This window comes from Atractosteus spatula, chromosome 5 (genome assembly GCF_055471065.1).
Source record: "Atractosteus spatula isolate fAtrSpa1 chromosome 5, fAtrSpa1.hap1, whole genome shotgun sequence".
Classification (NCBI taxonomy): domain Eukaryota; kingdom Metazoa; phylum Chordata; class Actinopteri; order Semionotiformes; family Lepisosteidae; genus Atractosteus; species Atractosteus spatula.
Genome location: NC_142710.1, coordinates 4,381,657 through 4,406,774, shown reverse-complemented (window position 1 = coordinate 4,406,774; position 25,118 = coordinate 4,381,657). Strand labels below are relative to the sequence as shown.

The following is a 25,118-nucleotide window of genomic DNA, read 5'->3' as shown; positions in this document are numbered from 1 at the left end:
CACAGAGAATCCCTCTGTAATAAACACACACAAGAGGACAGCAGACACAGTGAGAGAGAGGAGATCACAGAGAATCCCACAGTAATAAACACACACAGCAGGACAGGAGACACAGTGAGAGAGAGAGGAGATCACAGAGAATCCCTCTGTAATAAACACACAACAGGACAGGAGACACAGTGAGAGAGAGGAAATCACAGAGAATCCCTCAGTAATAAACACACACAGCAGGACAGGAGACACAGTGAGAGAGAGGAAATCACAGAGAATCCCTCAGTAATAAACACACACAGCAGGACAGGAGACACAGTGAGAGAGAGGAAATCACAGAGAATCCCTCAGTAATAAACACACACAGCAGGACAGGAGACACAGTGAGAGAGAGGAGATCACAGAGAATCTCTCTGTAATAAACACACAACAGGACAGGAGACACAGTGAGAGAGAGGAAATCACAGAGAATCCCTCAGTAATAAACACACACAGCAGGACAGGAGACACAGTGAGAGAGAGGAAATCACAGAGAATCCCTCAGTAATAAACACACACAGCAGGACAGGAGACACAGTGAGAGAGAGGAAATCACAGAGAATCCCTCAGTAATAAACACACACAGCAGGACAGGAGACACAGTGAGAGAGAGGAGATCACAGAGAATCTCTCTGTAATAAACACACACAGCAGGACAGGAGACATAGTGAGAGAGGAGATCACAGAGAATCCTGACAGTGCCTAGGATCTATGAAATTTTTAGGGCCTACGAAGGAGGGAAACACTAGTGACTAACGAAAAATGAGCTGGAACAACATGCTTGTGATCGACTCTGGCTGCTCCAAATCCATAATCCTAATCCGATCTAGCGGCTGTTCTAGAAACTGGAAGTATCGGAGTGATGGTGATGCTCGACTCGCTCCATCAATCACGTGGTTTAACATTAGAAGAGTTTAAAGTGCATCGTGTCTATCGATGTCACTCAATGGGCGTTGACCCCTCTTTTTGCACATTTCAGAGTGAAAGTGCCCAGGGCCTACGGACACCACAATCCGGCTGTGCTCAGTAATAAACACAATATATTCGACAGCAGACAGGCTTCTGTCTGAATGCAGGTTTGTAGGGTTTTTTAATAAACGTTCTTTCCGAAACAACATCTCACAACAGAAAGCATTCTCACAATCAGTAAACATTCGCACAAGGTATGAACCTAACGTGCAATAAAAACTTTCCGAACGGGGGTGATTGTCCAGTATCACTCTGTACAAGTGGATGAAGGGGCCAGATTTGTGCCATTAAAGAGTCCCTCCAGGCCCTACCACTTGCTTTTGTCCATTAGTCCCTGTACAGGGGCCACAGTCCCCTCCAGCGCTCCCTCGCCGTGGAAAAGCCCCATTAGGTGACGTTGCGCTTCATCCTCCTTCTGAGGTCCGCTAGGACCCTCTCCTCCAGCTCCCTCACTCCCCACTCTGCGTTGTGCTGGATGAGAGTGTTCCTCACCTTCCACAGTTCCTTGACCAGCTCTGTCCTCTGTTCCACAAATAAAATCTTTTCGATAAGTACACCACAGTCTAGGACAGGACTGGAGATCCTAATCCTAATCCCACATGAGCCCCTACAGCCCAGAGATCCCAGTCAGGGTCCCAGTACAGGATGAGACTCTACAGCCCGGAGATCACAGCCAGAGTCCCAGTACAGGATGAGCCCCTACATCCCAGAGATCACAACCAGCAGCCACAGCAGGAACTGCGTCCTTGTCCAATCCGGTTGGTGGCAGCCCCAGCAGGATGCACTGGTAACTGAGCACCACTCCCGCTCCCAGGAGTTACATCATTTTGTCCACTCTGCCCCACAGCGCTTTGGCGGAGGGGCAGCTCCGGAACAGGTGCTCCTGGGTCTCCTCGACGAAACACGTGTCCCGGGGGCAGTGCGAGTTTCCGGTGAGTGAGTGTCTGTAGAGAACCTCTCTGGTTGCCAGCCTCTGGTGCACAGCCATCCAGTTGAGGTCCTTCAGCTTGTTGTCCAATTCCATTCGGCTGCGCCCTTTCCCAGACCTGTCTGGGAACCCACAGCCTTTCGGCGGTGACCAGCTGTCCCTTCACCTCCTTGCACGGGGCTCTGTGGTTGGTGCAGAGCTCCGGCTGTCTCATGGCCTTGTACCTCCTGCTCCACTGGACGGCATGTAGGTATGAAATCACAACCGCTCCCCCCCCGCCCCCCCAAATGGACCACCTGCACCCTCCCACCAGTCGCCCACAGCCTGGAGAGGAGTCTGGCCAGGAGAGAGCGGGCCGGGCTGTGATCCATGGGAGCAGGACCGGACAGGAAACGAGGCCGCCTAGGGCTTGTTTCTCACAGAGAACAGCTGGAGGACAGGCCAGAGAGCCTTCCCAGATGTTTGGCGGAGGCAGGGAGCAGAAGGAGGACACTGGCGGGGCAGAAAGGGAGCAGGAGGGAGAGAGCGAGAGACGGGGAGAGGGAGAATCACAATGTGAACCAGATGGGATGTTTCCACGTTTGGAGGCTGAAAGAGGAGGACGTCAGTGCTGTGAGAGAGAGAGAGAGGAGGAGGCCTAGAGGGGTCAATGACAGACACAGAAGCAGGCTGGTGTAGGCAGTGGCACAAGAGCACAGATTCTGAAAAGATCACTTTATTGGCCCTATACAATTTCTTGCATTAGGAATTTGTCTTTTCACAGACCCCAGCTTGCGCTCCATAAGAGACACAGACAGGGAGAGAAGCTTGGGGTCAGAGCGCAGGGTCAGCCATTTATACGGCGCCCCCTGGAGCAGCTGGGGTTAAGGGCCTTGCTCAGGGGCCCCACGGAGTGGGATTCCTCTGCCAGCCACAGGATTTGAATCGGCAACCTCCCAGCCACAGTGGGCAGATTCTGAGCCACAGTGCCATCACTCCTACTGGGGCAGCAGATTGTGCACAAATGCTAAAGTTCAGAGATCAGGGAAATTGTGTCCATAAAATGTTAACTTCCCATCCTTATGTCCACTGCCTCTTGACCACAGTTCCGAATAGCGGAATGATTTCTCCAGGGATCCATTCGTTCCCTCGCCCCCTCCTGGTGTGTGGTGGACCTGGCAGAAGAGGGATTATTCCCACCTCATCCTGGTCATCCCGGGCTTTTTTTCCAGCTGTGGTTGGCCCCCGTCCCACGGGAGGTGAGGGTGGGATCCGTTGTTTAGGATGGTAGGCCTATTCTCAGGCTCAGGCTCCCTCGCTGATCCCAAGGAGATTTGAATCCCAAAAAATCTCCAGTTGAAAAATCGGGCCGGAGGCACGTCCACGACACATTTTACGGATGCTTCCACCTCTCTTCCAGTTGCAGAGGGGCGACGCAGGCCTGAGATGCAGGAGGTGTAGAGCTGGATTCTACCACAACAGGCTGAGGACAGACGTTGTGCAGGGTTGGGATTTAGTATGAATCCTGGCTGGTCTGTATCTCACAGCTTAACAGCAGGAGGTTTCCAGTTCGAACCCTGTCCCCTCCTACAATACAGTCAGGTGTGACAGTGTGTGTGCTGGTGGGTTCAGGGTGAGTGTGAGAGGAGAGGGACAGCAGTGACACTAGAAGTGTCTACAGTGCAGTCAGGTGTGACCATGTGTGTGTGCTGGTGGTGTAGCGGAGCTAGTGTGGTGACGTCAGCGCCCTCACTGCGCGTAGCAGGGTCCTCAGCTGCCTGGGCTGAGGGAGGTCTCCTTTAGCTCACGCGGTTGGTGCCCTGTTGTGTTACGCCGGAGACCTGGGTTCGCGCCCCAGGTGTGCGGGACGGAACGGGTGGCGGGGGGCACGACCCCGCGCAGAACTGCGACGATCAGAGTGAGCTCAGGGTGATTGTGAGAGGAGAGAGACAGCAATGACACTAGTAGTGTCTACAGTACAGTCAGGTGTGACAGTGTGTGTGTGCTGGTGAGTTCAGGGTGAGTGTGAGAGGACAGGGACAGCAGTGACACTAGTAGTGTCTACAGTACAGTCAGGTGTGACAGTGTGTGTGTGCTGGTGAGTTCAGGGTGAGTGTGAGAGGACAGGGACAGCAGTGACACTAGTAGTGTCTACAGTACAGTCAGGTGTGACAGTGTGTGTGTGCTGGTGAGTTCAGGGTGAGTGTGAGAGGACAGGGACAGCAGTGACACTAGTAGTGTCTACAGTACAGTCAGGTGTGACAGTGTGTGTGTGCTGGTGAGTTCAGGGTGAGTGTGAGAGGACAGGGACAGCAGTGACACTAGTAGTGTCTACAGTACAGTCAGGTGTAACAGTGTGTGTGTGCTGGTGGGTTCAAGGTGAGTGTGAGAGGAGAGGGACAGCAGTGACACTAGTAGTGTCTACAGTACAGTCAGGTGTAACAGTGTGTGTGTGTGCTGGTGGGTTCAAGGTGAGTGTGAGAGGAGAGAGACAGCAGTGACACAAGAAGTGTCTACAGTGCAGTCAGTTGTGACAGTGTGTGTGCTGGTTAATCATTCAAGATGAAATTTCAACCTGATGGCTTAAAACATCTCCCAGCCCTTTTTACAATACAAGAAAGAAGACGACAAAGCAGGCATGAGGCTAGCACGGCTGCCAGAGTTTCCCAGCAGCAACTCCAGTCACGTTACATGCTCAGCTGCAAATGTTTCCAGACCTCCTCCACACTGTTTCCTCTGTTCTTTCCCCTCTCTCTCCTTCTCTCCATTTTCTCTCTCTCTCCCCCTCCCGGTCTCCCGGCCGCCAGCTTCTGTTTCTGTTCCGACACGGAAAAGTCGGCATCACCCAAACCGCCGGGTCTCTCCCACACCAAACTGGCCTGCGCCGCGGGAGCTGCTGCCAGAGGACTCCACCCAGTCTGGGCCCCTTCGTGGGGCCTCCGAGCTGCGGAGCGAGAGAGAGGGAGAGAGGGAGAGAGAACCTTCTCCCACACTGTCCTCATCCCTGTCCTCCTAGCTCTCTGCTTCCCTTTCCTTCGTCCCAGCAAGCCGGAGACAGCTCCTTCTGCTTCTCCATCTTTCTCGCCCCCCTCCTCCTCCTCCTCCTCCTGCCCTCCAATCCCAGGGGTCACCTTCTCCCTCTCGTCGTCCAGCGGTTTTCCTCTCCCTTCTCCCGCTCCGTTCTCTCCGAGCCACAGCGGGGAACCAGGAGGTGCCTTCTCTCCTTCTCCCGTCTCCCCCTTTCGCTTCTCTCCCTCTCTCTCTTTCTGGATCCACAGGGAATCGAAAAAGTTTCCCGAATCTGGAAACGGTGGCTGTCGAGTCCAAGGCATCCCGCCCCTGGTCCGGGACCAGCGCCAAGTCTCCCAGATGCGTTTTCCAATTCACCGATCCCCAATTCCCACCTCGCCAGCGCACGGCAGAATCCGGCATCTCTTCCTCAGCTGGGAGGAGTGAAGAGGTCGGCGGACCCAACCGGTGGGAGCTGGCATCTCTCATGCCGGGCAGGTCCCTGGTGGCTCATTCACAGTTTAACATCCCTTTCAGGCTCCATTCTGAAATGAATTCCGGCTTAGGAAACCGGAGCGGAACTGCCATCTCCACAAGCTGGGACAGGGTAGCTCAGACTTTTAAGAAAAAGGAGGTGTCCTTCGGATGAGGTGGAGAACTGAGGTCCTGACTCTCTGTGGTTATTAAAAAACCCAGGGTGTTTCTCGAAAAGAGTAGGGATGTTACCCCGGTGTCCTGGCCAAATTTCCCCCTGGACTTTACCAGTCATGGCCTCCTAATAATCCCCATCTGAACTGGCTTCATCACTCTGCTCTCCTCACTGAGAGCTGGTGTGTGGTGAGAGTACCGGAGCATCATCCAGGTGGGGCTGCACACTGGTGGCGGTAGTGGGATTCCCCATTACCTGTAAAGTGCTTTGAGTGGTGTATCTTAAAAAGCACTAGATAAGTGCAAGCAATGATTATTATTATTATTATTATTATTATTATTATTAATAATAATAATAGGGAAGTGCCAGCATCTTCGATAAGCACTATGAGTGAGTCTGTCGGGGCAAAGCGAGACACGGATCAGAATCCTGGGAATTCGCCCTGTGATCCCACAGCGGCGTGCTTAGTGATGCGTCAGGGAGAGGGGAGGCGTCCAGGTTATCAGGTCTGTCTTGCTCACACCCCTTGCTGTGCTCCACCGCGGTCTCCCCGTGGCTGGAGTCGCAGGGACCCCGTGCCTCTGTGAGCGACTCTCTTGCCCCGGAGGTGCAGCGCGGAGGACCCTGCAGGATCTCAGCGGCATCCCTGGGATCCTTCAAAAAACTGCTGGAAGAGATCCTCGGATCACTTAGAAAACCTTGGATCAGTAAGAGATCCTTGGATTACTTAGAATTCCTTGGATCAATAAGAGAATCTTGGATCCGTAAGAAATCCTCAGATCAGTAAGAGATCCTTGGATCAGTAAGAGATCCTCAGATTGGTAAGAGATCCTCAGATCGGTAAGAGATCCCTGGATCAGTAAGAAATCCTCTGATCAGTTAGAAATCCTTGGATCAATAAGAGAGTCTTGGATCCGTAAGAGATCCTCAGATCAGTAAGAGATCCTTGGATCGGTAAGAAATCCTCAGATCGGTAAGAGATCCCTGGATCAGTAAGAAATCCTCTGATCAGTTAGACATCCTTGGATCAGTAAGCTTTTTGGCAATGAATGAGCGAGACAGGCTATTATTAAAATCACAGCCTCTTGTTTTTTTCAGCCATGATGCAGATTTTTTCCTGGGGGAGGGGCTGGGGCTCGACTGTCGCGACACCCCGCTGAAGGTCCGATTCCCAGACCTTGAACCGACTCCTCAGCTCCTCTTCCCGTTGGCCCCGATGCCATGCACGTTCAGAACAAAAGACAGATGCGGCTTCTGTTTCTTTCTTGGCCAATTCTTTTAACTTTTCAACCCTGAGGCAGAGAGGCAAAACAAAAAACAAAACAAAAACCCGGAGCTGATGACTGAGCTCGCCTGCGAGGTGTTCAGATCCGTGGAAGCTGAAACGTCTAACGGCACCGGGCCAGGAGAGATCGTGCGTGACCGATACACGAAGAGAAAGACAGACAGACAGACGGACACACAGACACAGAACTCTCCGATTGAGTGCCTCGTCGCATTATCTACCTCTCTCAGCAGAGCAACACAAACTTACCAACTTACCATGAGACGTTTTTTTTCCTTGCCGGCCGTGCCGCTACATTCTCGTCCTGCTCGTTTCTTGCGGGTTTTTTTTTCTCTCCGTCTTCTTACGCGAATGACTTTCTCCTTCAACCCCCTCTCTCTCTCCTTTCCCCCCGGCTCCGCGCCTCTCACTCACCCCTTCGCGTCTCGCGTTGCGGCTGTCGGGCTTCCAAAACGCTCAGCGGAGAAAAAGAGAGACATTATAACTTTCCTCCACCCCCCCTTCCTCACCCGACTGTAGCCTACCTCTTTTTATCCCTCTCTCTCTCTGTTCTCGGCTCTCTCCCGCCGCCTTCCTCCCTCTTTTTTTCCCTCTCTCGGACTCAGAAGTTGGGTTTTTTTTCTTCTGTCGACGCGAGTGTATATTTTCAGAGAGTCTGCCCCGCATTATGTCAGCCTGGCGGTACCCCTCCCTCTGCCTGGAACAACAGCGCCTCAGTCCATTTCGAGAGCCGTTACACTCCAGCTCACTTTTTCCCCTCTCCGTGAGGTTTATTATTTATTTATATATAATGCCCCCCCCCCTCCCGTCCATTTTTTTTTCTTTACAGATGCTCGCCTAACTCCAGCCGCGGCTAACCGGCCTGAAAGGAGAAGAGGCGCCGCGGCTCCCGGCGAGGACAGAAACTCGGACCCGGGGCCGCCGGGGAAAAGGCGCTGCTGCTCCGCCGGGCGGTGGCGGAGCTGCCTCGCCCGGGTCTGCTCCGTCCCCTCGAAGCGACCTGCCCTCGGATTTCTGACGGCTTTGTTAAACGCAAACGCAGACAGACGGGAGCACAGTACTGGGAATCTCCGTCAAAGCCGGAATGGCTCCCGTGTGTTCGCGGGCAGGAAGGTTTCGGAAACAAAAATGGACGGGGGATCCTATTATACTGTACCTACACACCTTTATCACACACCTGAAGAAGGCTCCACAGCCGAAACGTTGTGTTTCTTTTCTTCTCTTTTCAGCAGGGAATAAACTAGGGTGACCAGATTTTGGTTTTCAAAAAACAGTACGAGCGGGGGATAATCGACACTCGACACATGCCTCCAAACTAAAGAATCTTTATTACTTTTTCTAATAAAAAAATTAAATTTACACTCTCTAGTTTTTTTCTTAAACTTCTTAGTAAACTTTTAAACAGTTGCAGGGTTGCTATTTCTCTTCCATAATGGCAAACAAGGAAAAAACACAAATACAGCCCTATTTTAAACTTAAAAGTTGTTTTTTTTTTTTCATTTTAACGCAACAAGTCTTAACATCTGAGGGAAAAAACGAAGACATCGCAACTCGGGAGAAGTCCTCATTGGTTGCAAAAATGATCACTTTTTAAAAAAAAACATTTTGAAATATTATGAAACAAGTTAAACATTGTTATTTCTCATGGCTATAAAACAGCCGCACACACACACAACCCTTTTCAAGCTAGGCTGCGTGATAAAATTTAAAAATCTGTAAAATCTGGGGTTCGCTGGGATCTATCTGGGGAGAGAATACAGCTAATTTAAAAAATGGAAGAAGAAGAAGAAGAAACAGCTTTGAAAATGGCCCTGTCAACAGCCGTTTCCTTTTCTGTTTTTCTATCACGCCTCTCGGACAGAAAACGCAAACGTTGTTGCTGTCGTTGTTATTATTTTAATAAAAAAAAGACGGCTTCAGCGCGGGCAGGGGAAGGGGGCGTGTCACCGGGCCGGCCCTTGACCGCGTCCACAGACATCACCGCCCTTCCGCCTCTCCCCCCCACCGGACTCCAACAGGGAAATCAGAGCGCTGTTATTAACCCCCGCCGCCGCCACCTTCCTATGCCGTTTTTCTATTTCTCCGGCTTCTGTTCTAGTGGGACATGGTGGACATCTATACAGTTCACAGCTCTGCCTGAACGGACCGAATGCACCGGCCACTGCTGGTTCCGAGTACGGGCTGGAACCTGTAAAAAAAGTGTATTTTGTCACATGCAACCCATAGAGGGAAAAAAGAAAACGGGAATTCTGCAGGATCTCTCCACACATTTTGCAGGAGTGACTTTTTTTTTCCCCCCTGCGTGCGGGGAAACGCACCACTACAAACACGGTGGTGTACTTGTGCTTGCACAGATACCCCAGCGGTCAGCCGCGTGTGTGGGCGCTGTGCCCGCCTTCCGACTTGGCTGTGCGGGACAGCAGAATCTCGCTCCTGTCTCTACGTCTGAGCGCTGAGCGCTAACCTCTCTCTCCTCTCCTCCCCCGCGCTCTCCTCCTCTCCGCCGGGACAGGAGCGCCTTGTGTTCTGTGTCTCCTTTCGAGCAAATTCTTCTCCCTTCCTCGTCTCTACCCCGCACAGAAATGTGTCACTCGATGGAGAACTCTCTCGCTTTCTCTGTCATTCCGTCTCTCTCCTTTCTTAGTGCAAGTTTATTTTTTTCCCTAACTTTTTATCTTTGAAAATGATCCCCGTAACAGCAGAAAAGCGCCCCCCCACTGACCCCCTTCTCCAGTAGAAGTGGGTTCTATTACCCTGATGAAGTAGGTGGGGAAAGGGACCCCACTAGGGGGAACCACGACGGGGCCACCCAGCTGGCCTCCGTTCAGCGCCACATAGAGCTGGCTGTGTCGTGTGAGGGTGTGTCCGCCCCTCCCTCCCTCTCCCTCTCCCTCTCCCTCTCTCTCCCTGTGCAAGTGTTCTTCTGCGGCGCTGCTTGTGCATAGCGCTCCTACACACAGCAAACACTGAGTTCTTTGTCTTAATAGTTCTTAACAGTTCTCATCCCAAAGGGTTCGCCAAGTGCTTCACACATGGGAGAGCTTCTTCTCTTCTTCCCCTCCGAAGTGCGTCACCCAGCAGGGATTGATAAGGAAGCCATCTTGCGCCAGCAGCCCCAGTGCACACCAGTGCGAGCAGGGAAGTTTATGAAGGCCAGGTGTCACGGTGCCCAGACTGGAATTTAGAGTTGAGAACGTCTGGACATGGATCTAACCTGTCATCGGCAGACACATCCGAGGCACAGCGTGGTGCCTTGAGTCACCATAGTGGGGCAGAGGCGAGGGAAAATTCTGACTCGGAGAGAAGAACACCACCTACTGGTCCACCAGCAACCTGGTGGTTCTGAACTGTGACTCATCTCTGTGCTGAACAGACCCAGCCTTGCTGGGCTCCTGAGAGCTTCTTCCCCTTCTCTGTGGGTGTTATTATTGAGGTTTGAAAACTAAAACAAACATCAGCCTCATAAAATTGTCTGCTTTTTTAAAGGGAAATTTAAAGACCTTTGAGACCAAATCAAAGAACAGCTGTTTTTACTCTGTCATCAAATGTTACTAAAACCTTGTATTTCATTGCACACTTAGCACTCAGGGCCATGAGATCACAGTCAGGGTCCCAGTCCAGGATGAGACCCTACAGCCCGGAGATCACAGTCAGGGTCCCAGTCCAGGATGAGCCCCTACAGCCCAGAGATCACAGCCAGAGTCCCAGTACAGGATGAGCCCCTACAGCCCAGAGATCACAGTCAGGGTCCCAGTCCAGGATGAGACTCTACAACCCAGAGATCACAGTCAGGGTCCCAGTCCAGGATGAGCCCCTACAGCCCGGAGATCATAGCCAGAGTCCCAGTCCAGGATGAGCCCCTACAGCCCGGAGATCACAGTCAGGGTCCCAGTACAGGGTGAGACCCTACAGCCCAGAGATCACAGTCAGGGTCCCAGTACAGGATGAGACTCTACAGCCCAGAGATTACAGTCAGGGTCCCAGTCCAGGATGAGCCCCTACAGCCCAGAGATCACAGTCAGGGTCCCAGTCCAGGATGAGCCCCTACAGCCCAGAGATCACAGTCAGAGTCCCAGTCCAGGATGAGCCCCTACAGCCCGGAGATCACAGTCAGGGTCCCAGTCCAGGATGAGACTCTATTTTCACAAAACATATGTCACTTTTGGATTCAAATATTAGTAGCATGAGGAAATAGATACATGTTTATGGTTTAAGTAAGGATAAATGAAAACACCTTTCCGGAATACCATTAGGTATTCAAATATTTCTTCAACTCACATTCCAAGAGAAACTGGTACCAGCCAGATTTTTTAAATAGTGTCTCCTCTCTTTGGAAAGCAGTCACCTGCACAGACACAGGGACAGGCGAGAGGGAACTGAGAGAGAAGAGAGAAGAAAAATGAACTTGACAGAGTAGTGCAAGAAAAACAGATACTGTATAAAAAGAGACACAAGGCAAAAGCTAAAGAGAGGAAAGTAAAGGACATCGGAGAAAGTAGGGGAGACTGTGAGACGTCTGCACCACACCGCACTGAGCCCGGAACACCATGGTACGCACTGCTTCTGTGTGTTTGTGTTGGTGTGTATTTGTGTGTTTGCCTACGTGTTCATGTTGGTGTGTATTTATATGTGTTTCGGTTTGTGTGTGTGTTTGTTTTGGTGTGTATTTCTGTGTGTCTGGGTTTGTGTGTGTATTGGTATACATGTTAGTGTTGTGTGTATTTATGGGTGTGGATCTGTGTGTGTGTATTTGTGTTAGTATTGGTGTGTTTATGTGTGTATGGGTTTCTGTGTACGTTTGTATACGTGTTCATGTTGGTGTGTATTTATGTGTGGAAATATATGTGTATGTTTGTATCTGTGTTAATGTTTGCGTGTAAGTATGTTTGCGGGTTTGTGAGTATGTATATGTGTAAATATTGGTGTGTATGTGTGTAACTGTTGTGTGTATTTATGTGTGCGTGGGTTCATTTGTGTGTATTTATGTAAGTGTATGTGTGAATGCTTGCATGTATGTGTATGACTGGGTAGGCAGGGGGCAGCATAGTGGGTCAGTCTCAGGACTCATGACCTGTGTGTTGTGTGCTGTGGGCTGTAGGCTGTGCTGTTGTACCTACAGTATGAGTGAGGCACTGTACCCCAGTTGCTCCAGACCACCCAGCCTGTGTAAGTGGGGCCCCACATTGCTGGGGTTTGTCCCACCTGGAGAGCACTGTTTGAGCTCTGCTCCAATGAGCCACTGTGTGTGACTCGGATCTGCCTTGCCGTGTGTACCGAAAGTACCGTATTTACCTGTGTGTACCTGCATGTACTGTATGCGACAGCCACGTGAGAGAGTGCTAAAATCGCCTTTATCGGAGAAAAGAATTACGCGTGAAACTTTCCATGTAACTGGAAGGAATTGTTTTACCGTGGTAAAACGTTGTAGCGTTATGTCTTGCAGCTGTTTTACACGGGTAATTTGTATTAGCTGTGCCCACAGGAACTGCCAGACCTGTTGCGCTGCCTCTCGCGTAAACATCACGGACTCCTCATCTTCCTCGTTTCTTTCTGTCATGAACGGTGCAGCTGGATTACCCCTGGGACTGTGTACCCCAACAGCATATTCAATAACTCGTCAACATGTTATACTGTTCAATTAGTGGGCTTTATTTCGTTACTTTCACATTACCGTCCAGAAGTTTATTAAGGCGGCGACGGCAGCATGTATATAAATGCAGGTGTCGTTTTGTGTATTTGTGTATTATGCAAACTCGTTTTTGTTTTGCGACGTCGTTGCCGTTGGACCGCCTTGGACGTTGACCGCTCTTCGTATACTGTACCTCCGCCTCCAGAAGAATTTTACTTTGTTTTCCCTAAAAACCGCCAGGATCGGGCAGTGACATGGTTTAACACCTCATTCTCTAGCTGTCCCGTGACCCCCATCAGCTACACAGGGCACTTCAGTCACGGGGGTTTCGAATAAACGCACTAGGGAAACTAGTAGCATCCGGGCTCATCAGCAGCCCTGCAGGTATAATAATGTAACTTAAGGGGTGGGCTGGTGGGTCGTTGGGACACCATATTGGCATGGTATGTTAAAAAAACAAAACAAAATATTTACATTGCCTCAACTGGTGAATTTGTGCGTTTTTACGATCACCTTAACGCGTTCATCTGCGTAGAAAAGCCATCAAGTTTAAAAAAAAACGCGGAACAGGGAAACGCTCAGCAGCTGCCTCAGTGTACGGTGTTATAGTGAGAGTGATGGTACGGTGGCCCAGGCGTGCAAAATACAAAAACAAAAAAAGAGTGCACAAACCCAAAACAAAGACAAAACACAAAATGACAAAAAAAAACAACACAAAAAGACATGCCCTCATAACGGACATGACACCTGTTGTTAGGTCAGAGGTTAGCACTGAGCACGTGTTGAGTTCTTGGTGAGACGTTTTTGTGAATTATCTAAAAAAAAACACCGCAACAGTAGGGTGTTCTCTCCGTTTTGTGGAGGCCAGCTTGGTGAAAACCATTCGTTTTGCACACATCACGGGATCAGGATTGGATGCCGGGGGTAGGGGGTAGGATTTCTTTTCCATGAAAGCCTTGAGGGACTTCAGGGAGCAATCACGCGATTCCAGGTCGTTGAGCAGGTGCGGTATAATCCGCTGTGTTATTTATTGAAGTAGTTCTTCGAAGAAGGCTCCACAGCCGAAATGTTGTGTTTTCTTCTCTTTTCGGCATGGAACAAACCTATTACTTGTTATTTATTGAAGTACTGTATAATAAATAGTGTGGAAGAAGTATTTCACAACCTCTCTTTTTTTTCCCTGCTAGATCAAGGGAAAACCTCTACACTTTCCCTGTGCATACATTTCAGAGACCGTTTTTGTGCTTTGCGCTTCTGGGCCACTGTTTGATGGGCGCGTAACGATGCGCCAAAGACGCGTAAAAACCCGTCGAAAACCCGAGCAGTGTGGATGAGCCCTCAGTTTCCATTTGAACACGCTTGGCCGCGGTCAGGAACAGGCACCCGCTGAGATCTCTGCCTCCCGTGCTCTTTCAGTCACCGTTCATCCATCTAAATCTCTTCCGTTTTCTTATTCCGTACTTCATGTTTCGGTTGTCGAAAACAAAAGCTCTTTAAAATCAATACAGCCCTAAAAGAAAAGTTCGGATACCGTGAGAAAACAAAACTTTGATACAGCATGTCAATGAAAACGACGACAGACGAAACTGTCAACCTTAAGATTCAATAAAAAAAGATAGTCAGTCATTAATAATTAGCTAAAACAATTAAGGAAAACGTTATATTATTTAGAAGCCGTTAAAATAAGTGACATTCGAAAGGCGAGTCCGTTGGTTCCCGACTCCTGTATTTTCCACACCGTCCACCCAGTAACGACAGTCTTCCTTTTACGTTTTAATAAACGTTTTGTTTGGAAATGACTACTGTACAACTACTGTAGATACATATCGTACAGGGTGTGTTTTTATTTCACCTCCTTCGGTGGTGAGTTTACCCCGAACACACTCCGGGTGTCCAAACTAGAGGCCATCATGGACAACGTCTCCCATCCCCTCTGAAGGAATGAAGAGCACGTTCAGCAATAGACTGATCCATCCCCGGTGCGACAGGGAGCGCTACAGGAGGTCATTCTTGCCTTCTGCCATAAGACTGTAGAACGCATCCACCTTGCGTCTGGGCAGAGGCAACATTGACAGTGACCTGTTTCTGGACCGAACAGTAAACTGATACATCTGTTCTTTTTCTTTTCTTTTCCCGTTTACAAACGTTTTTTGTGCAATATATGCTAGGGACCTGTGCAATACATTTATATTTATATTTATATCTATATTTACAGCTATATTTATATTCATATGTGCGATACGATTTTTCTGCGTACTGTTCTGTTCTGGTTTGTTCTTTGTGTGTTCTGGACTGTGAGTAACTCTTTTAGTGCACCCCTCACTGTACTGATTGTATTGTACGTATTGTATTATTATTGTATCATTTCGTTACACTGTGGCTGTGTTGTCTGTGTTAAGCTGCTGTTGCACTGCAATTTCCCTCACGGGATCGATAAAGTATCTACAGTATCTACTCACACACCCTCCCCTGTTTATACGCCGTCTTGTGGGGGATTAGTTAAATTGTATGAGATTTGAATTTAAACAGCACTTTGATTGAGAACTGGCGGGAATTGATTTGCTTTGGTGACGCAGGGAACGGGTCCTGACCCTGCGTCGTACTGTCCCGCGCGAAAGGCGGGGAAAAACGAGTTACTGACATAGTTCGCCTGGCTCCCGGAAACCCAGCAGCGCAAAACAAACAAAAACAAACAAACCTGCGTGACTGGAAAAGCGGGCAATGTCTTGTTTAGGTTTCTTAGCAAATCGTTCAGGTCCCTCGTGTTTTTCCCCACATACCCTTCAGCATTCTCAACGTTCTTCTGCATCCCCTTGCTGAAATGTTGTTAAAACCCTTCCCAGCAGACCTCAGCAGACGGGACCCGGGATGTTGTTTCCTTCCCGTGAGTTACGCTGCCTGAGAGCGTACTGCTGTTCACTTCAAGTTGCGTGGGGGCTATCGGGATGTTTCCCCGAGGCCTGGAACCAAGGACTGATCACGCCCATCTGTTAGAGTGGAGATAGACTCGATCCCAACAACTACCGGGGCACCTGTGTGAACAGTAACCTGGGGAAGGGATTCTGCAGTATCCTGAACACACGGATACTGGCCCTTCCTTACCGAACACAATGTCCTGAGCAGGAGTCAGACTGGCTTCTTACCAGATCACCGCACGTCTGATCACATTTTCACCCTATGCAAGCTGATAGACAAACACGTCCACCTAAAAGACAAAGGAAAAATTTTTGCCTGCTTTGTCGATTTCAAAAAAGCATCTGACTCGATTTGGCACAAAGGACTGTTTTATAAACTACTCCAAAGTGGCATAGGGGGTAAAGTGTACGACATAATTAAATCAATGCATTCAGGGAACAAACGTGCAGTGAAAATTAGAAACAAAAGGACAGAATTCTTCACCAAGGGCTGCAGCCTGAGCCCAACACTGTTCAATATCTATATCAATGAGTTGGCAGGAATGTTGATACAGTCTGCAGCTCCAAGTGTCCCACTACATGACACACAGATCAAATTCCTGCTCTATGCAGATGACATGATCCTGCTGTCGCCCACAGATCAGGGGCTGCAGCAGAGCCTGGCACTGCTGGAGCAGAACTGTCACACCTGGGCACTGCTGGAGCAGTATTGTCACACCTGGGCACTGCCAGCCCATCTGGACCCAGAAAAGTCAATAAGAAGGAGGCTTTTCAACTTATATTTGAAAGTGTAATCCAACCCATTGCCCTATACGGCAGTGAAGTGTGGGGTCCCCTCACAGACCAGGATTACACTCAATGGGACTAACATCCCATAGAAACTCTGCACATGGAGATCTGTAGAAACATCCTCCGTGTGCAGAGAAAAACACCTAACAACGTGTGCAGGGCCGAATTAGGCCAATACCCACTATTAATAAAAATACAGAAGAGAGTAATAAAGTATATTGGCTACACCTAAAAAACAGCGACCAAAATTCCTACCCCCACAAAGCCCTGCTGAGCCAAGAGCTGAGCCCAACAAAGAGCCCAATGCGCCAGCTGGTCCTGAGGCTCACTGATCTCCTGCCATAGCCTGAGAAACAGTGAGTCTGTCTCCCAGTAATGCTCCATATGTCTATATGTAAATATTTTATGATTGTGTCTTTATTGTAAATGTCTGTAGATATTTTTTTTTTGTTTGATGTTAATTGTATTTTTGGCAACACTGATTGTACTCAGCGGTTATGCCAATAAAGCACCTTGAATTGAATTGAATTGATCGCCATCTAGTGGCCGTGTATCGGTACTGCGGGTCTCCAGCGGGACTGGCCTTGCCTGCCTGAGGAACCGCTCACTCCGCAGCCTGACCGCTTTCTGTCCTTCCTCCCGCAGGACAAGAGCTGTGGAAGAGCCGTTTCTAATGCATCCCAGGTATGTTTCGTGCCCCTCGCCAAGACCCTGCCTAAGGGCCCCCAATATACTGGGTCCGGCCCTGCTTTGAGCCCCTTGTGTGATTGTTTCAGGGCGCGGTGAGGAAGACAAGCAGATCATCCCAGCAGCCCTCAGCCACGGGAGGACGCCGACCCACCACAAAGGTACCAGCCTGCAAAAAAAAAAAAACCCTCTTACTACCCGCTGTCCTTAAAGGGGAATTGGCAAGCTCTTTTTATGTTATGGGGCTAGAAGGTGTCACGCCTTCTTCCCACCACATTCTCGCACGGAAGCGTACTCACACTAATCACACTCCAGCCCCGACAACTTCTGCCAAACGACACCACTCCTGCCAATCAGCCAACCACGACACTCCATCAATCAGCACACCTCCTCCCTCGCACAATACTTAAACCCTTCAGAAGCCCCTGTTCTTTGCCTGGTATTCTGTGTTCGTGCGTTCGTGCTCCCTCTTGCTCTTTGTTACTAATGACGGAACTCACCTTCGACTACGTCTACTGTCTTGCCCCTTCGGGTTTGGAAGCCTACTCGTTGACCTTCACCTTTTGACTCACGGAACTGCCTTTTTGACTACTACTTCAGTCTTACCCTATTCAGGATTGGAAACCTTCTCTCCTGCCTTCTTCTACGACCCTCGGAACTCGACTCGGACTTCGCCTCTTGTCTAGCACCCTAAGGTACCGCATAGGGTCCGTCTTCCCGTTTCCTCAGCGGGTCAATCCTGACAGAAGGAATGGGAGTAGCTTGTAAACCCCCCCGTTTACATCCCAAAATAGAGGAAATTACCAGGTTTGCGCAGCGCCATGTTCTGCGATTCAGAATGAGGTGATAAAGCCTCTGGTGAGGTGAAGCAGCCCTGTGACCCTGTAAACAAGCAGGCTTGTGAATCTGTCTTTTCTAATCCAAGAGAAATATTGCTCTCGAGTTCGAAACAGTTTTGCCAACAAATACCACTCACTTGTTAGCTCTGCAGGCAGGTCACGCTGGATCATTTCTGCGGTGAAAAGTTTGCTGCACAACCTGTACTTATTAACCCGGAAATCGCATTACATTAGGCATGACAGTGACTAGTGAGAAGGAAGGGCCGCATCACGCAGCGATTCATGGGATCTCGAATGTAAGTTTGCGACAACATGGAGAGCTGCAGTCCTTTCACAAAGTTCACAATTTTGCGCTGAATTCAAAATTGGTCAAATTTTTCCAACCCTATCAATGAATTCATTTCATTACCGAGATTTAATTAGCCAGTCTGAGAAATTGGCAGTGCAGTTCCCCTTTAAAGGCCGGGGCATGTGAGGGCAGACATTGCTTTCTCGGTCCTGAGGTTTACCCTCTCCTGTGTGAGGTATACTGCTCTCCTCTGTGCTTCACCGTGTCCGTGTGGCCCCCTCTGTTCTTCCTCCTCTCCCATCCTCTTCCTTTTCAGTTCAATTTTCCTGTCCCATGTTGATCCTGCTGTGCTGCTATTTTTACAGGTGGAGGACAGGAAGTCCAGCACTGCCCCCAAAAATGTCCGACCTACAGAACGCCCCCCCATCTATGAGGTATGACACAGGTCACGTCCCCCTTGCTTGATTTGCAAAGACCCCTCTTTATGCCGCACTTGAGTGAGGATCCTTGTTGCACTGGTGGTAAGTCCAAGCGTGTCTGGGCTGTGAGCCTGTGTACCTCTCTGTCTCTGTCTACATCATGTGCTGGTAGTTTCCTTGCTGTGGTGCAACTCTTCAATCACGAATCTGCTGACTCATCCTCTGTTTTCCTGTGTGTTTCAGGACACCAACTGGACAGCGCCCACGATATACAGAACAGCCTCAAACATCTCACTGTGTCGCCGTGTGAAGGTACCAATCCCATTGTGCTCTCCGTTAATTCTTTCATTTATCTCCTCTGTCCTGATAGGGAGCTGAAACACGTGCGTTCTGGTCTAGTATGTTTCTCTGCTCGAACGCACCTGTCTGTCTCTCTCTGTCTCTGTGTCTTGCTCCTCCTCTCCTATGGACACCTGCGCTGTCGGAGGAACTGGAACTGGACAGGTCCTGCGGTTTCTTAGCGTGCCTGTCTGTTCATAACAGAACAGTGTGCATTGGTGGTGAAGCAAGAAGTAAAGGGTTAACTCAAAAGGAGAAACTCAGTATTTCGCCTGTAGAGCCTTCATCAAGTGTAACACCTAAACACTTCTTCAACTGTTTTCCACTCACTTGGATAGCCTCCAGAAGCAGGCTATCCATTGCTTTTCAATTATCCTTGACTTGCTCCTGTCCGTACCCGTGAGGGTCTTTCTGTCTGTGTCTGTACCCTCGTCATCTCCATCACAGCCCCGTCCAAGCTACTGACATCTCTCCGCCTGCCACCCTGCCAGTGTGATAGTCACGGTTCCGCGCGGGGTCGTGCCCCCCGTCACCCGTTCCGTCCCGCAGCACCTGGGGCGCGAACCCGGGTCGCCGGCATAATGCAACAGGGCACCGGCCGCATGAGCTAAAGGAGACCTCCCCCAGCCCAGGCAGCTGAGGACCCTGCTACGCGCAGGGAGGGCGCTGACGTCACCGCACTAGCTCCGCTACACCAGTCTTCTTGTATCTCCTCAGGATGAAGAGCTCAAGAGGAGGAGCTTATGTCTGCCCCCCCGCGCACCAGAGTACTGCGTTGTCACAGAGGTAGAAGACCGCAGAAATAACTCCATCCATTGGAGCAGAAGGCACCGTCTCCATATTCCATGACACGTTACAAAGGGTGTTAGTTTTTCCACTGTGTGTCCCTGATTCTCTTCTGTTTTTCTCTCCACTAATCTATCCTGACACTGCGGGGCTGTCTGTGCTGGTACCTTGTCAGTGCTTCCCTCCCTGACTCTATGCGCTCTTATTTGTCAGCACTAATATTGGCACTCTGCTGTCCATGGTTCTGAAACCCGCCTACTCCGGGTCATGTTCTTCATTATACCTTCTCCTGTACTGCACTGCACAGAGTGGGGGAAATCTATTCCTCTGTTCCTCTCCTGCTTCACGATCATACCTTATACCTCCACTGCACTGTGCCGGGTTCTGAACAGCTCCTCTTCATTATACAGTCATCCCTGGATTGACGAACTTAACTCGCATCCTGAAAACTATTTGTAGGGTGAAAATATATCAATTACAATCAATAACTCGGATTACATTTTCTAACTCGGATACAGACCCACCCCGCCCAGGGCACCCCCCAACAGTATCCATACATTAGAACAGGACAGCAGCTGGAAGTGAAGCATTGTCCTAGTCTCAAAGTAACTCATTAATCTATGAGCAAACCTAAACAACATATACAAGGCAGTAAACTAGCAGTGAAATCCTATTAACCCAGGAGGGGATTACAAAGGGAGATTATGCATTTATCTGGAAATCCATAGTAAATATGTTGACAGATGTCTGGCTTTTAGGTTTCATTGGAGGGAATTGCATCTGGGTAAGTATAACTACAGCAACACATCCTCTATTCCTAACCTTCTCTGTGCGAAAACTGTAGCAAAGACTTGTAACCCGGGAGTATCGAGAGCTGATACCCACTCTCTGTGCCCTCTTGTTGTCCATGGCACTAACCACTGAGATCCGCCTCTCCAGTCTCTGGCTTGAACTCCACGGACCCTCACCTTTTTCCTGTGTTTGCAGGTTGAAGTGATGAAGAGAAGGAGCGTATGGGTACCGCTATGTGACGGGCCTGTCAAGGAGGTAGGAAGTCAAAAGAATGGATCCATCCACTGATTCAAAAGGGACTGTCTGTGCTGTCTGTGAAATTCCAATCCAGCACAGGGAAAAGCAACCAGGTTCAGTTTATAATCCTGGTCTTGAACGAAGATCCTTCCCTGACAGGCTAAAAGAGTTGAGTTTATGTAGTGTTGAGTAGAAGTTCCATGTAGTTTTCTAACATATTTTAGACATTATCATAATAATAATAATAATAATAAGAAGGAGAATAGCATTATATAGCCCTTTTCTGGACACTCCACTCAAAGCACTTTACAGGAAATGGGGAATCCCACTACCGCCACCAGTGTGCAGCCCCACCTGGATGATGCTCCAGTACTCTCACCACACACCAGCTCTCAGTGGGGAGGAGAGCAGAGTGATGAAGCCAGTTCATAGAAAGGGATTATTAGGAGGCCATGATAGGTAAAGGCCAGGGATGCTCTGGAATAGGCTTATCTGTTGAGCGTGTGTCCCTGTTCTGGTCTGTCTCCAAGTGTGTGTCTCTGTCTTTCCTCCCTGCCCTGGCACTGTTCTGTCCAAGGTGCTGAAACTGATAAGTGTGCTTGGCTGCGTATCTCTTATGTTCGACTTCCTTCCTCTGCGCCCTCCTCTGACACTCGAGTGTTGTTCTGTTCTCAGAGTGGTGCTCTCCTGGCCTCTATTTCAATTTTATTGTGCTTTTACACAAAGTGTGTGTGTGTATCGGTCTGTCTGTCTTTTTCTTTGGTGTTAGCTGACTTTGTTTTGTATTTACATCATTTACATCATCTCCTGATGTAATCTCCTGGCTCTTCGCTGTCTGACACTTGACTCTGCCCTTAGATATGTGGTCTGTTAGAGTCCTTGTTCAGTTTCCCTTATTTCTTTAAGGGAAAAGCCATATGATTTACAGGAAACCCTTGCATCACAACAGAAGTACAAATCATTCTGGGTTCTGACTGTCTCTGGACAAGGTGTCCCCAGAGGTGCGATCGATCCTGGGAGCTGACATCTGACACACTGCTCGCTGTTCACTCGGAGACGGTCAGTCTGTTGTGTGTGCTTTCAGGAGGAAGACTACATGGTGACCCGCAAAGAGAAAAGATCAAACTGCTCCTCCATGACCATTCAAAGCCAAGGGCAAGAGGCCAGGTGAGCTTTACAATTCAAATAGTTAAAGACAACAGCTGACTTCTTTCTTACACACCTGTGGATTCCTGAATAGGCCTGGTGTGACCTGCCACAGCTCACTAAAATATATCAAAACAGATAAAAGACGCTGGCCATTGGAATGCACTATCCATGTTATTCACTAATCGATTTAGTTTCCTACATCTTAATTATCAGAAATATTTTATATGCTGAGTAATACTTATGGAACTGCTGAAACGTGTAGACGTATATTTTGGTTCCACTCTTTGGTTCTTACCCCTGTTTTTCGAAGTTTCCTCTAAAATGTTTTCAAAAACTTTTTCTGCCCCTCCCCCCGCCTCACCACCACCACCCCTGTCCTTCTCCTATTCCTGTTACAGGAATTATGCCCACAAATTAGCTGAAGCATTATATGAAATCAAGCGATACATCAATGTCTACTCAACACACCGCCCAGCCATGCAGAAATGTCTGGACCAGCTCCGGAGCACTGAGATAATCCTGACGAAATTTCACCAAAACTTCGCCATCGCCTCCAATATGGCAGCCACAGAGGGCTCATTCAAGGGGAAGAACAGCTTCGCTGAGTTAGCATGGGTCCTGATCTCCCAAGGTGCACCCGGGACCTTAATGAAGAGCATAGAGATGGTAATCCCTGCAGTCTCAGCAGCCAGGCAGAGAAGTGTCCCCTTTGATCGCAGACAGTTGGAAACTGTGGTCAGCACTTTTCTGCAGGAGCTGATGGACGTCACCTTCACCCTGCGGTACCTCCGCAGGAGGATGGAGCATCTCAAGAAATGCCACTACTCTACTCCCAAGGGGCAGGCCAGAGAGCAGGACGTCAGCCACGCATCCCTGGTTATCCGGTTGACCGGCAGAGTTGCCGGCGTGCTTGAGTCCTCCCGGAAGACCGAGGAGAAGCTGAACCGTTTCCCCAGCCGCTTGGCGCGATACTTCACGTCTTCAGGCAAGATCACGGAAAACTCCATGATGAACCTGGTGATCCTCATCTCCGATGTGGCGGGAGAAATGAAGTCAGTACAAGATGAGCTGTGTGAAATTCAGAACAACCTGGAGAACTGTAATGTCTATATAGGAGGTCTCAGTTTATAAGATGAGACTGTTGCCTTATTGTCCCTTACTCTTTTTATTATTCACGTCTCCCTTGCTACAATGTTAGTTTTTGCATATGGTAGATCTTCCCTCTTCTACTTTGGTGTGGTGCTGCCTCACAGCTCCACGGTCCTGGGTTTGACTCAAGGCAGGAGTGCCTGTCTGTGTGGAGTTTGCATGCTCTTTACTCACCTGGAAGGGTTTTATTCCACTAAACCTTTATATTCTAACATGACAGCTCAGTATCAATCTATATTGTGATTAAAAACGTGTGGTAAAAGCTTTGGTTTATCGTCCATCCTGGTGTTTAGATGTTTTGTCCATTTAAAGCCCATCCCGGTATTCAGTCTAATCCAGCAATTAAAAGAGCTGAAATGTTCAAAATTTTGTTTCAAATAATATTTTAAAACATAACCAATGGTGATGAGTGCATCTTTTGGGATGTGCAGCATTCCAAACACGTAGAAAAGATTGAAGGGAGGTGTAGCACTACATATCAGAAAGTGCACAGAACCTCAACCGACATGAATCACAGGTCTCTGAGTCTATGTTGATAAAAAAAATTATCATGGCAAACTATCAGAAATATGCTACACACTTCCAAATTTAGATATTTATTACAATGCACTCCTATAATAAAATCAGAGACATGTGCAATGGAAGAAGTAATTGTCATGAAACATTTTTAAATTTGCTCTCATAGACAGGAAATGTCAAGAAGGTCAGTAGCTGACACTGTAATGGCAGGCCTTGGTAATGGCTCATTCATTGCTCAGTCAGAGCACGATATTGATCTAGGATTTTTAAACTTCTCAAGACAGAGTTGACGAACCATAAGAGAGCTGTGATCATACAGTATCCTGAGATTGTAAAAAGAATTTGAAACTTGGATTTTGTTTGGACTGCAGAGTACCAGTCAAGGCGAGGATAATATGAATTAATGAGACAGAGTAGAATGAGACTGGAAAGATATACAGTAGGATACGTAGAAAATGAATGGTAGCAGGTTAAAGATATTCTGCTTATAACTGCTTATAGTTCATCCCAAGATTAAGAACTCAATATCTGAAAGGCAACAAACCCAAATGGTTGAGAAAATCGATTAGGAAAAATATAAGGAGAAAAATGTGCTTCGTAGAGTTATTAAAACAATAGGATCCAGATTTAAACCAGATATAGGATTAGATAAAAAATTGAATCAGGAAGAACCAAAAGGGCGATAGAAAATGACATTGCAACGGGGGCTAAAATAAAGAGTATATTTTCATTTTCGGAAGGTTTTGGACGAAGCTCCTCACGAACCATTAATTCACAATTTGCAGAAAATACTGTAGGCATTCAGCAAAGTGCATGTGTTTGGATTAAGTACTATTTAATGAGTAGGAAACAGTATCCATCAGTGTACTCTCAAACTGGGGGGAAATCAAGTGCAAAATTTCAAGGGTGTAATGGGAGCCGGTCCAGGCTCCTGTGAAGTGTAGTTCAGGACCCTATGCAGACGGTATAATCCGGAAGTAAGTGGAGAAGGACAACAGGGAAAAGGTGTAGAGGATCAGGGGGGGTTGACAGACAGGGGGGCGTGACGAGGGTGATCCAGTGCTCAGGAGGGGGACTGGCGCAGGAGAACAAGTCCAAAGAGTCCCTGTGGGGAATCTGGGGCGCAGTCCAGAGTCCAGGAACCGGGGGATCCATCCGAGACAGATGAGGTTAATATCCGGAACAGGAACAGGGAAGCAGGAAGATAAAAGGAGGATGACAAGGCCAGGCGCTCCGAGCCCCGGTCTCAGATGGTCAGGACGCCATGAGGAAGCCTATGCCATTGGGTCTCTCCTGGACCCGCTGGTTGGCAGGCTTCCGGGCATCCATCTCCCAATGCTGAGCCAGGAATAGCGGGAATGCCAGGCTTAAATAATGACAGACTAAACAGGGGGCAGGTGCACATAATCAACTAAAATACGAAAGGGTCGGAGCGCCCTTAAGAGGAGGGATGGCGATTGTGACAATTTGAAAACCATAAGGATGACAAGCCTTCCTAATTAATGTCCATGATCTAGATTCTGATATCTGATATAAACCCATCATGTCTACAGATAATATCACAACAGGAGGATAAGCAGGTACTGTAGAAATCTCCAAAGAAATCCAATACGATCTAGACAGGACTGAAAGCTGTGCAAATAGCTGGCAGATGACATTTAATCCACATAAATGCCAAGTGATGCAAGCAGGTAACAAAAATGGGAACTATACATGTAAATGTTAAATAGA

General features: G+C 48.7%; 2 protein-coding genes across 5 annotated transcripts in view; one reads left to right on the top strand and one right to left on the bottom strand.

The window, feature by feature from the left end:
- Positions 1-7,555, bottom strand: part of arhgef40 (Rho guanine nucleotide exchange factor 40) — a 35,791-nt gene extending 28,236 nt beyond the window's left edge. For all 4 annotated transcript variants that reach the window (XR_016091105.1, XR_016091106.1, XM_088917779.1 and 1 more), the window contains exon 1: positions 7,107-7,555. Coding sequence is in view for 2 of the 4 variants with exons in the window: in XM_088917779.1 (XP_088773905.1) it covers positions 7,107-7,109 (3 nt within the window). In the remaining 2 variants the exon portion in view is untranslated. The remainder of the gene's footprint in view (positions 1-7,106) is intronic.
- A 12,982-nt stretch (positions 7,556-20,537) lies between these two features.
- LOC148833611 (uncharacterized) lies at positions 20,538-23,121 on the top strand. The gene is made up of 3 exons (XM_088916773.1): positions 20,538-20,588; positions 21,655-21,737; positions 22,118-23,121. The coding sequence occupies exons 1-3, from the start codon at positions 20,538-20,540 to the stop codon at positions 22,848-22,850; spliced, it is 867 nt and encodes a 288-aa protein (XP_088772899.1). The 3' UTR covers positions 22,851-23,121.
- Positions 23,122-25,118: the final 1,997 nt, after the last annotated feature.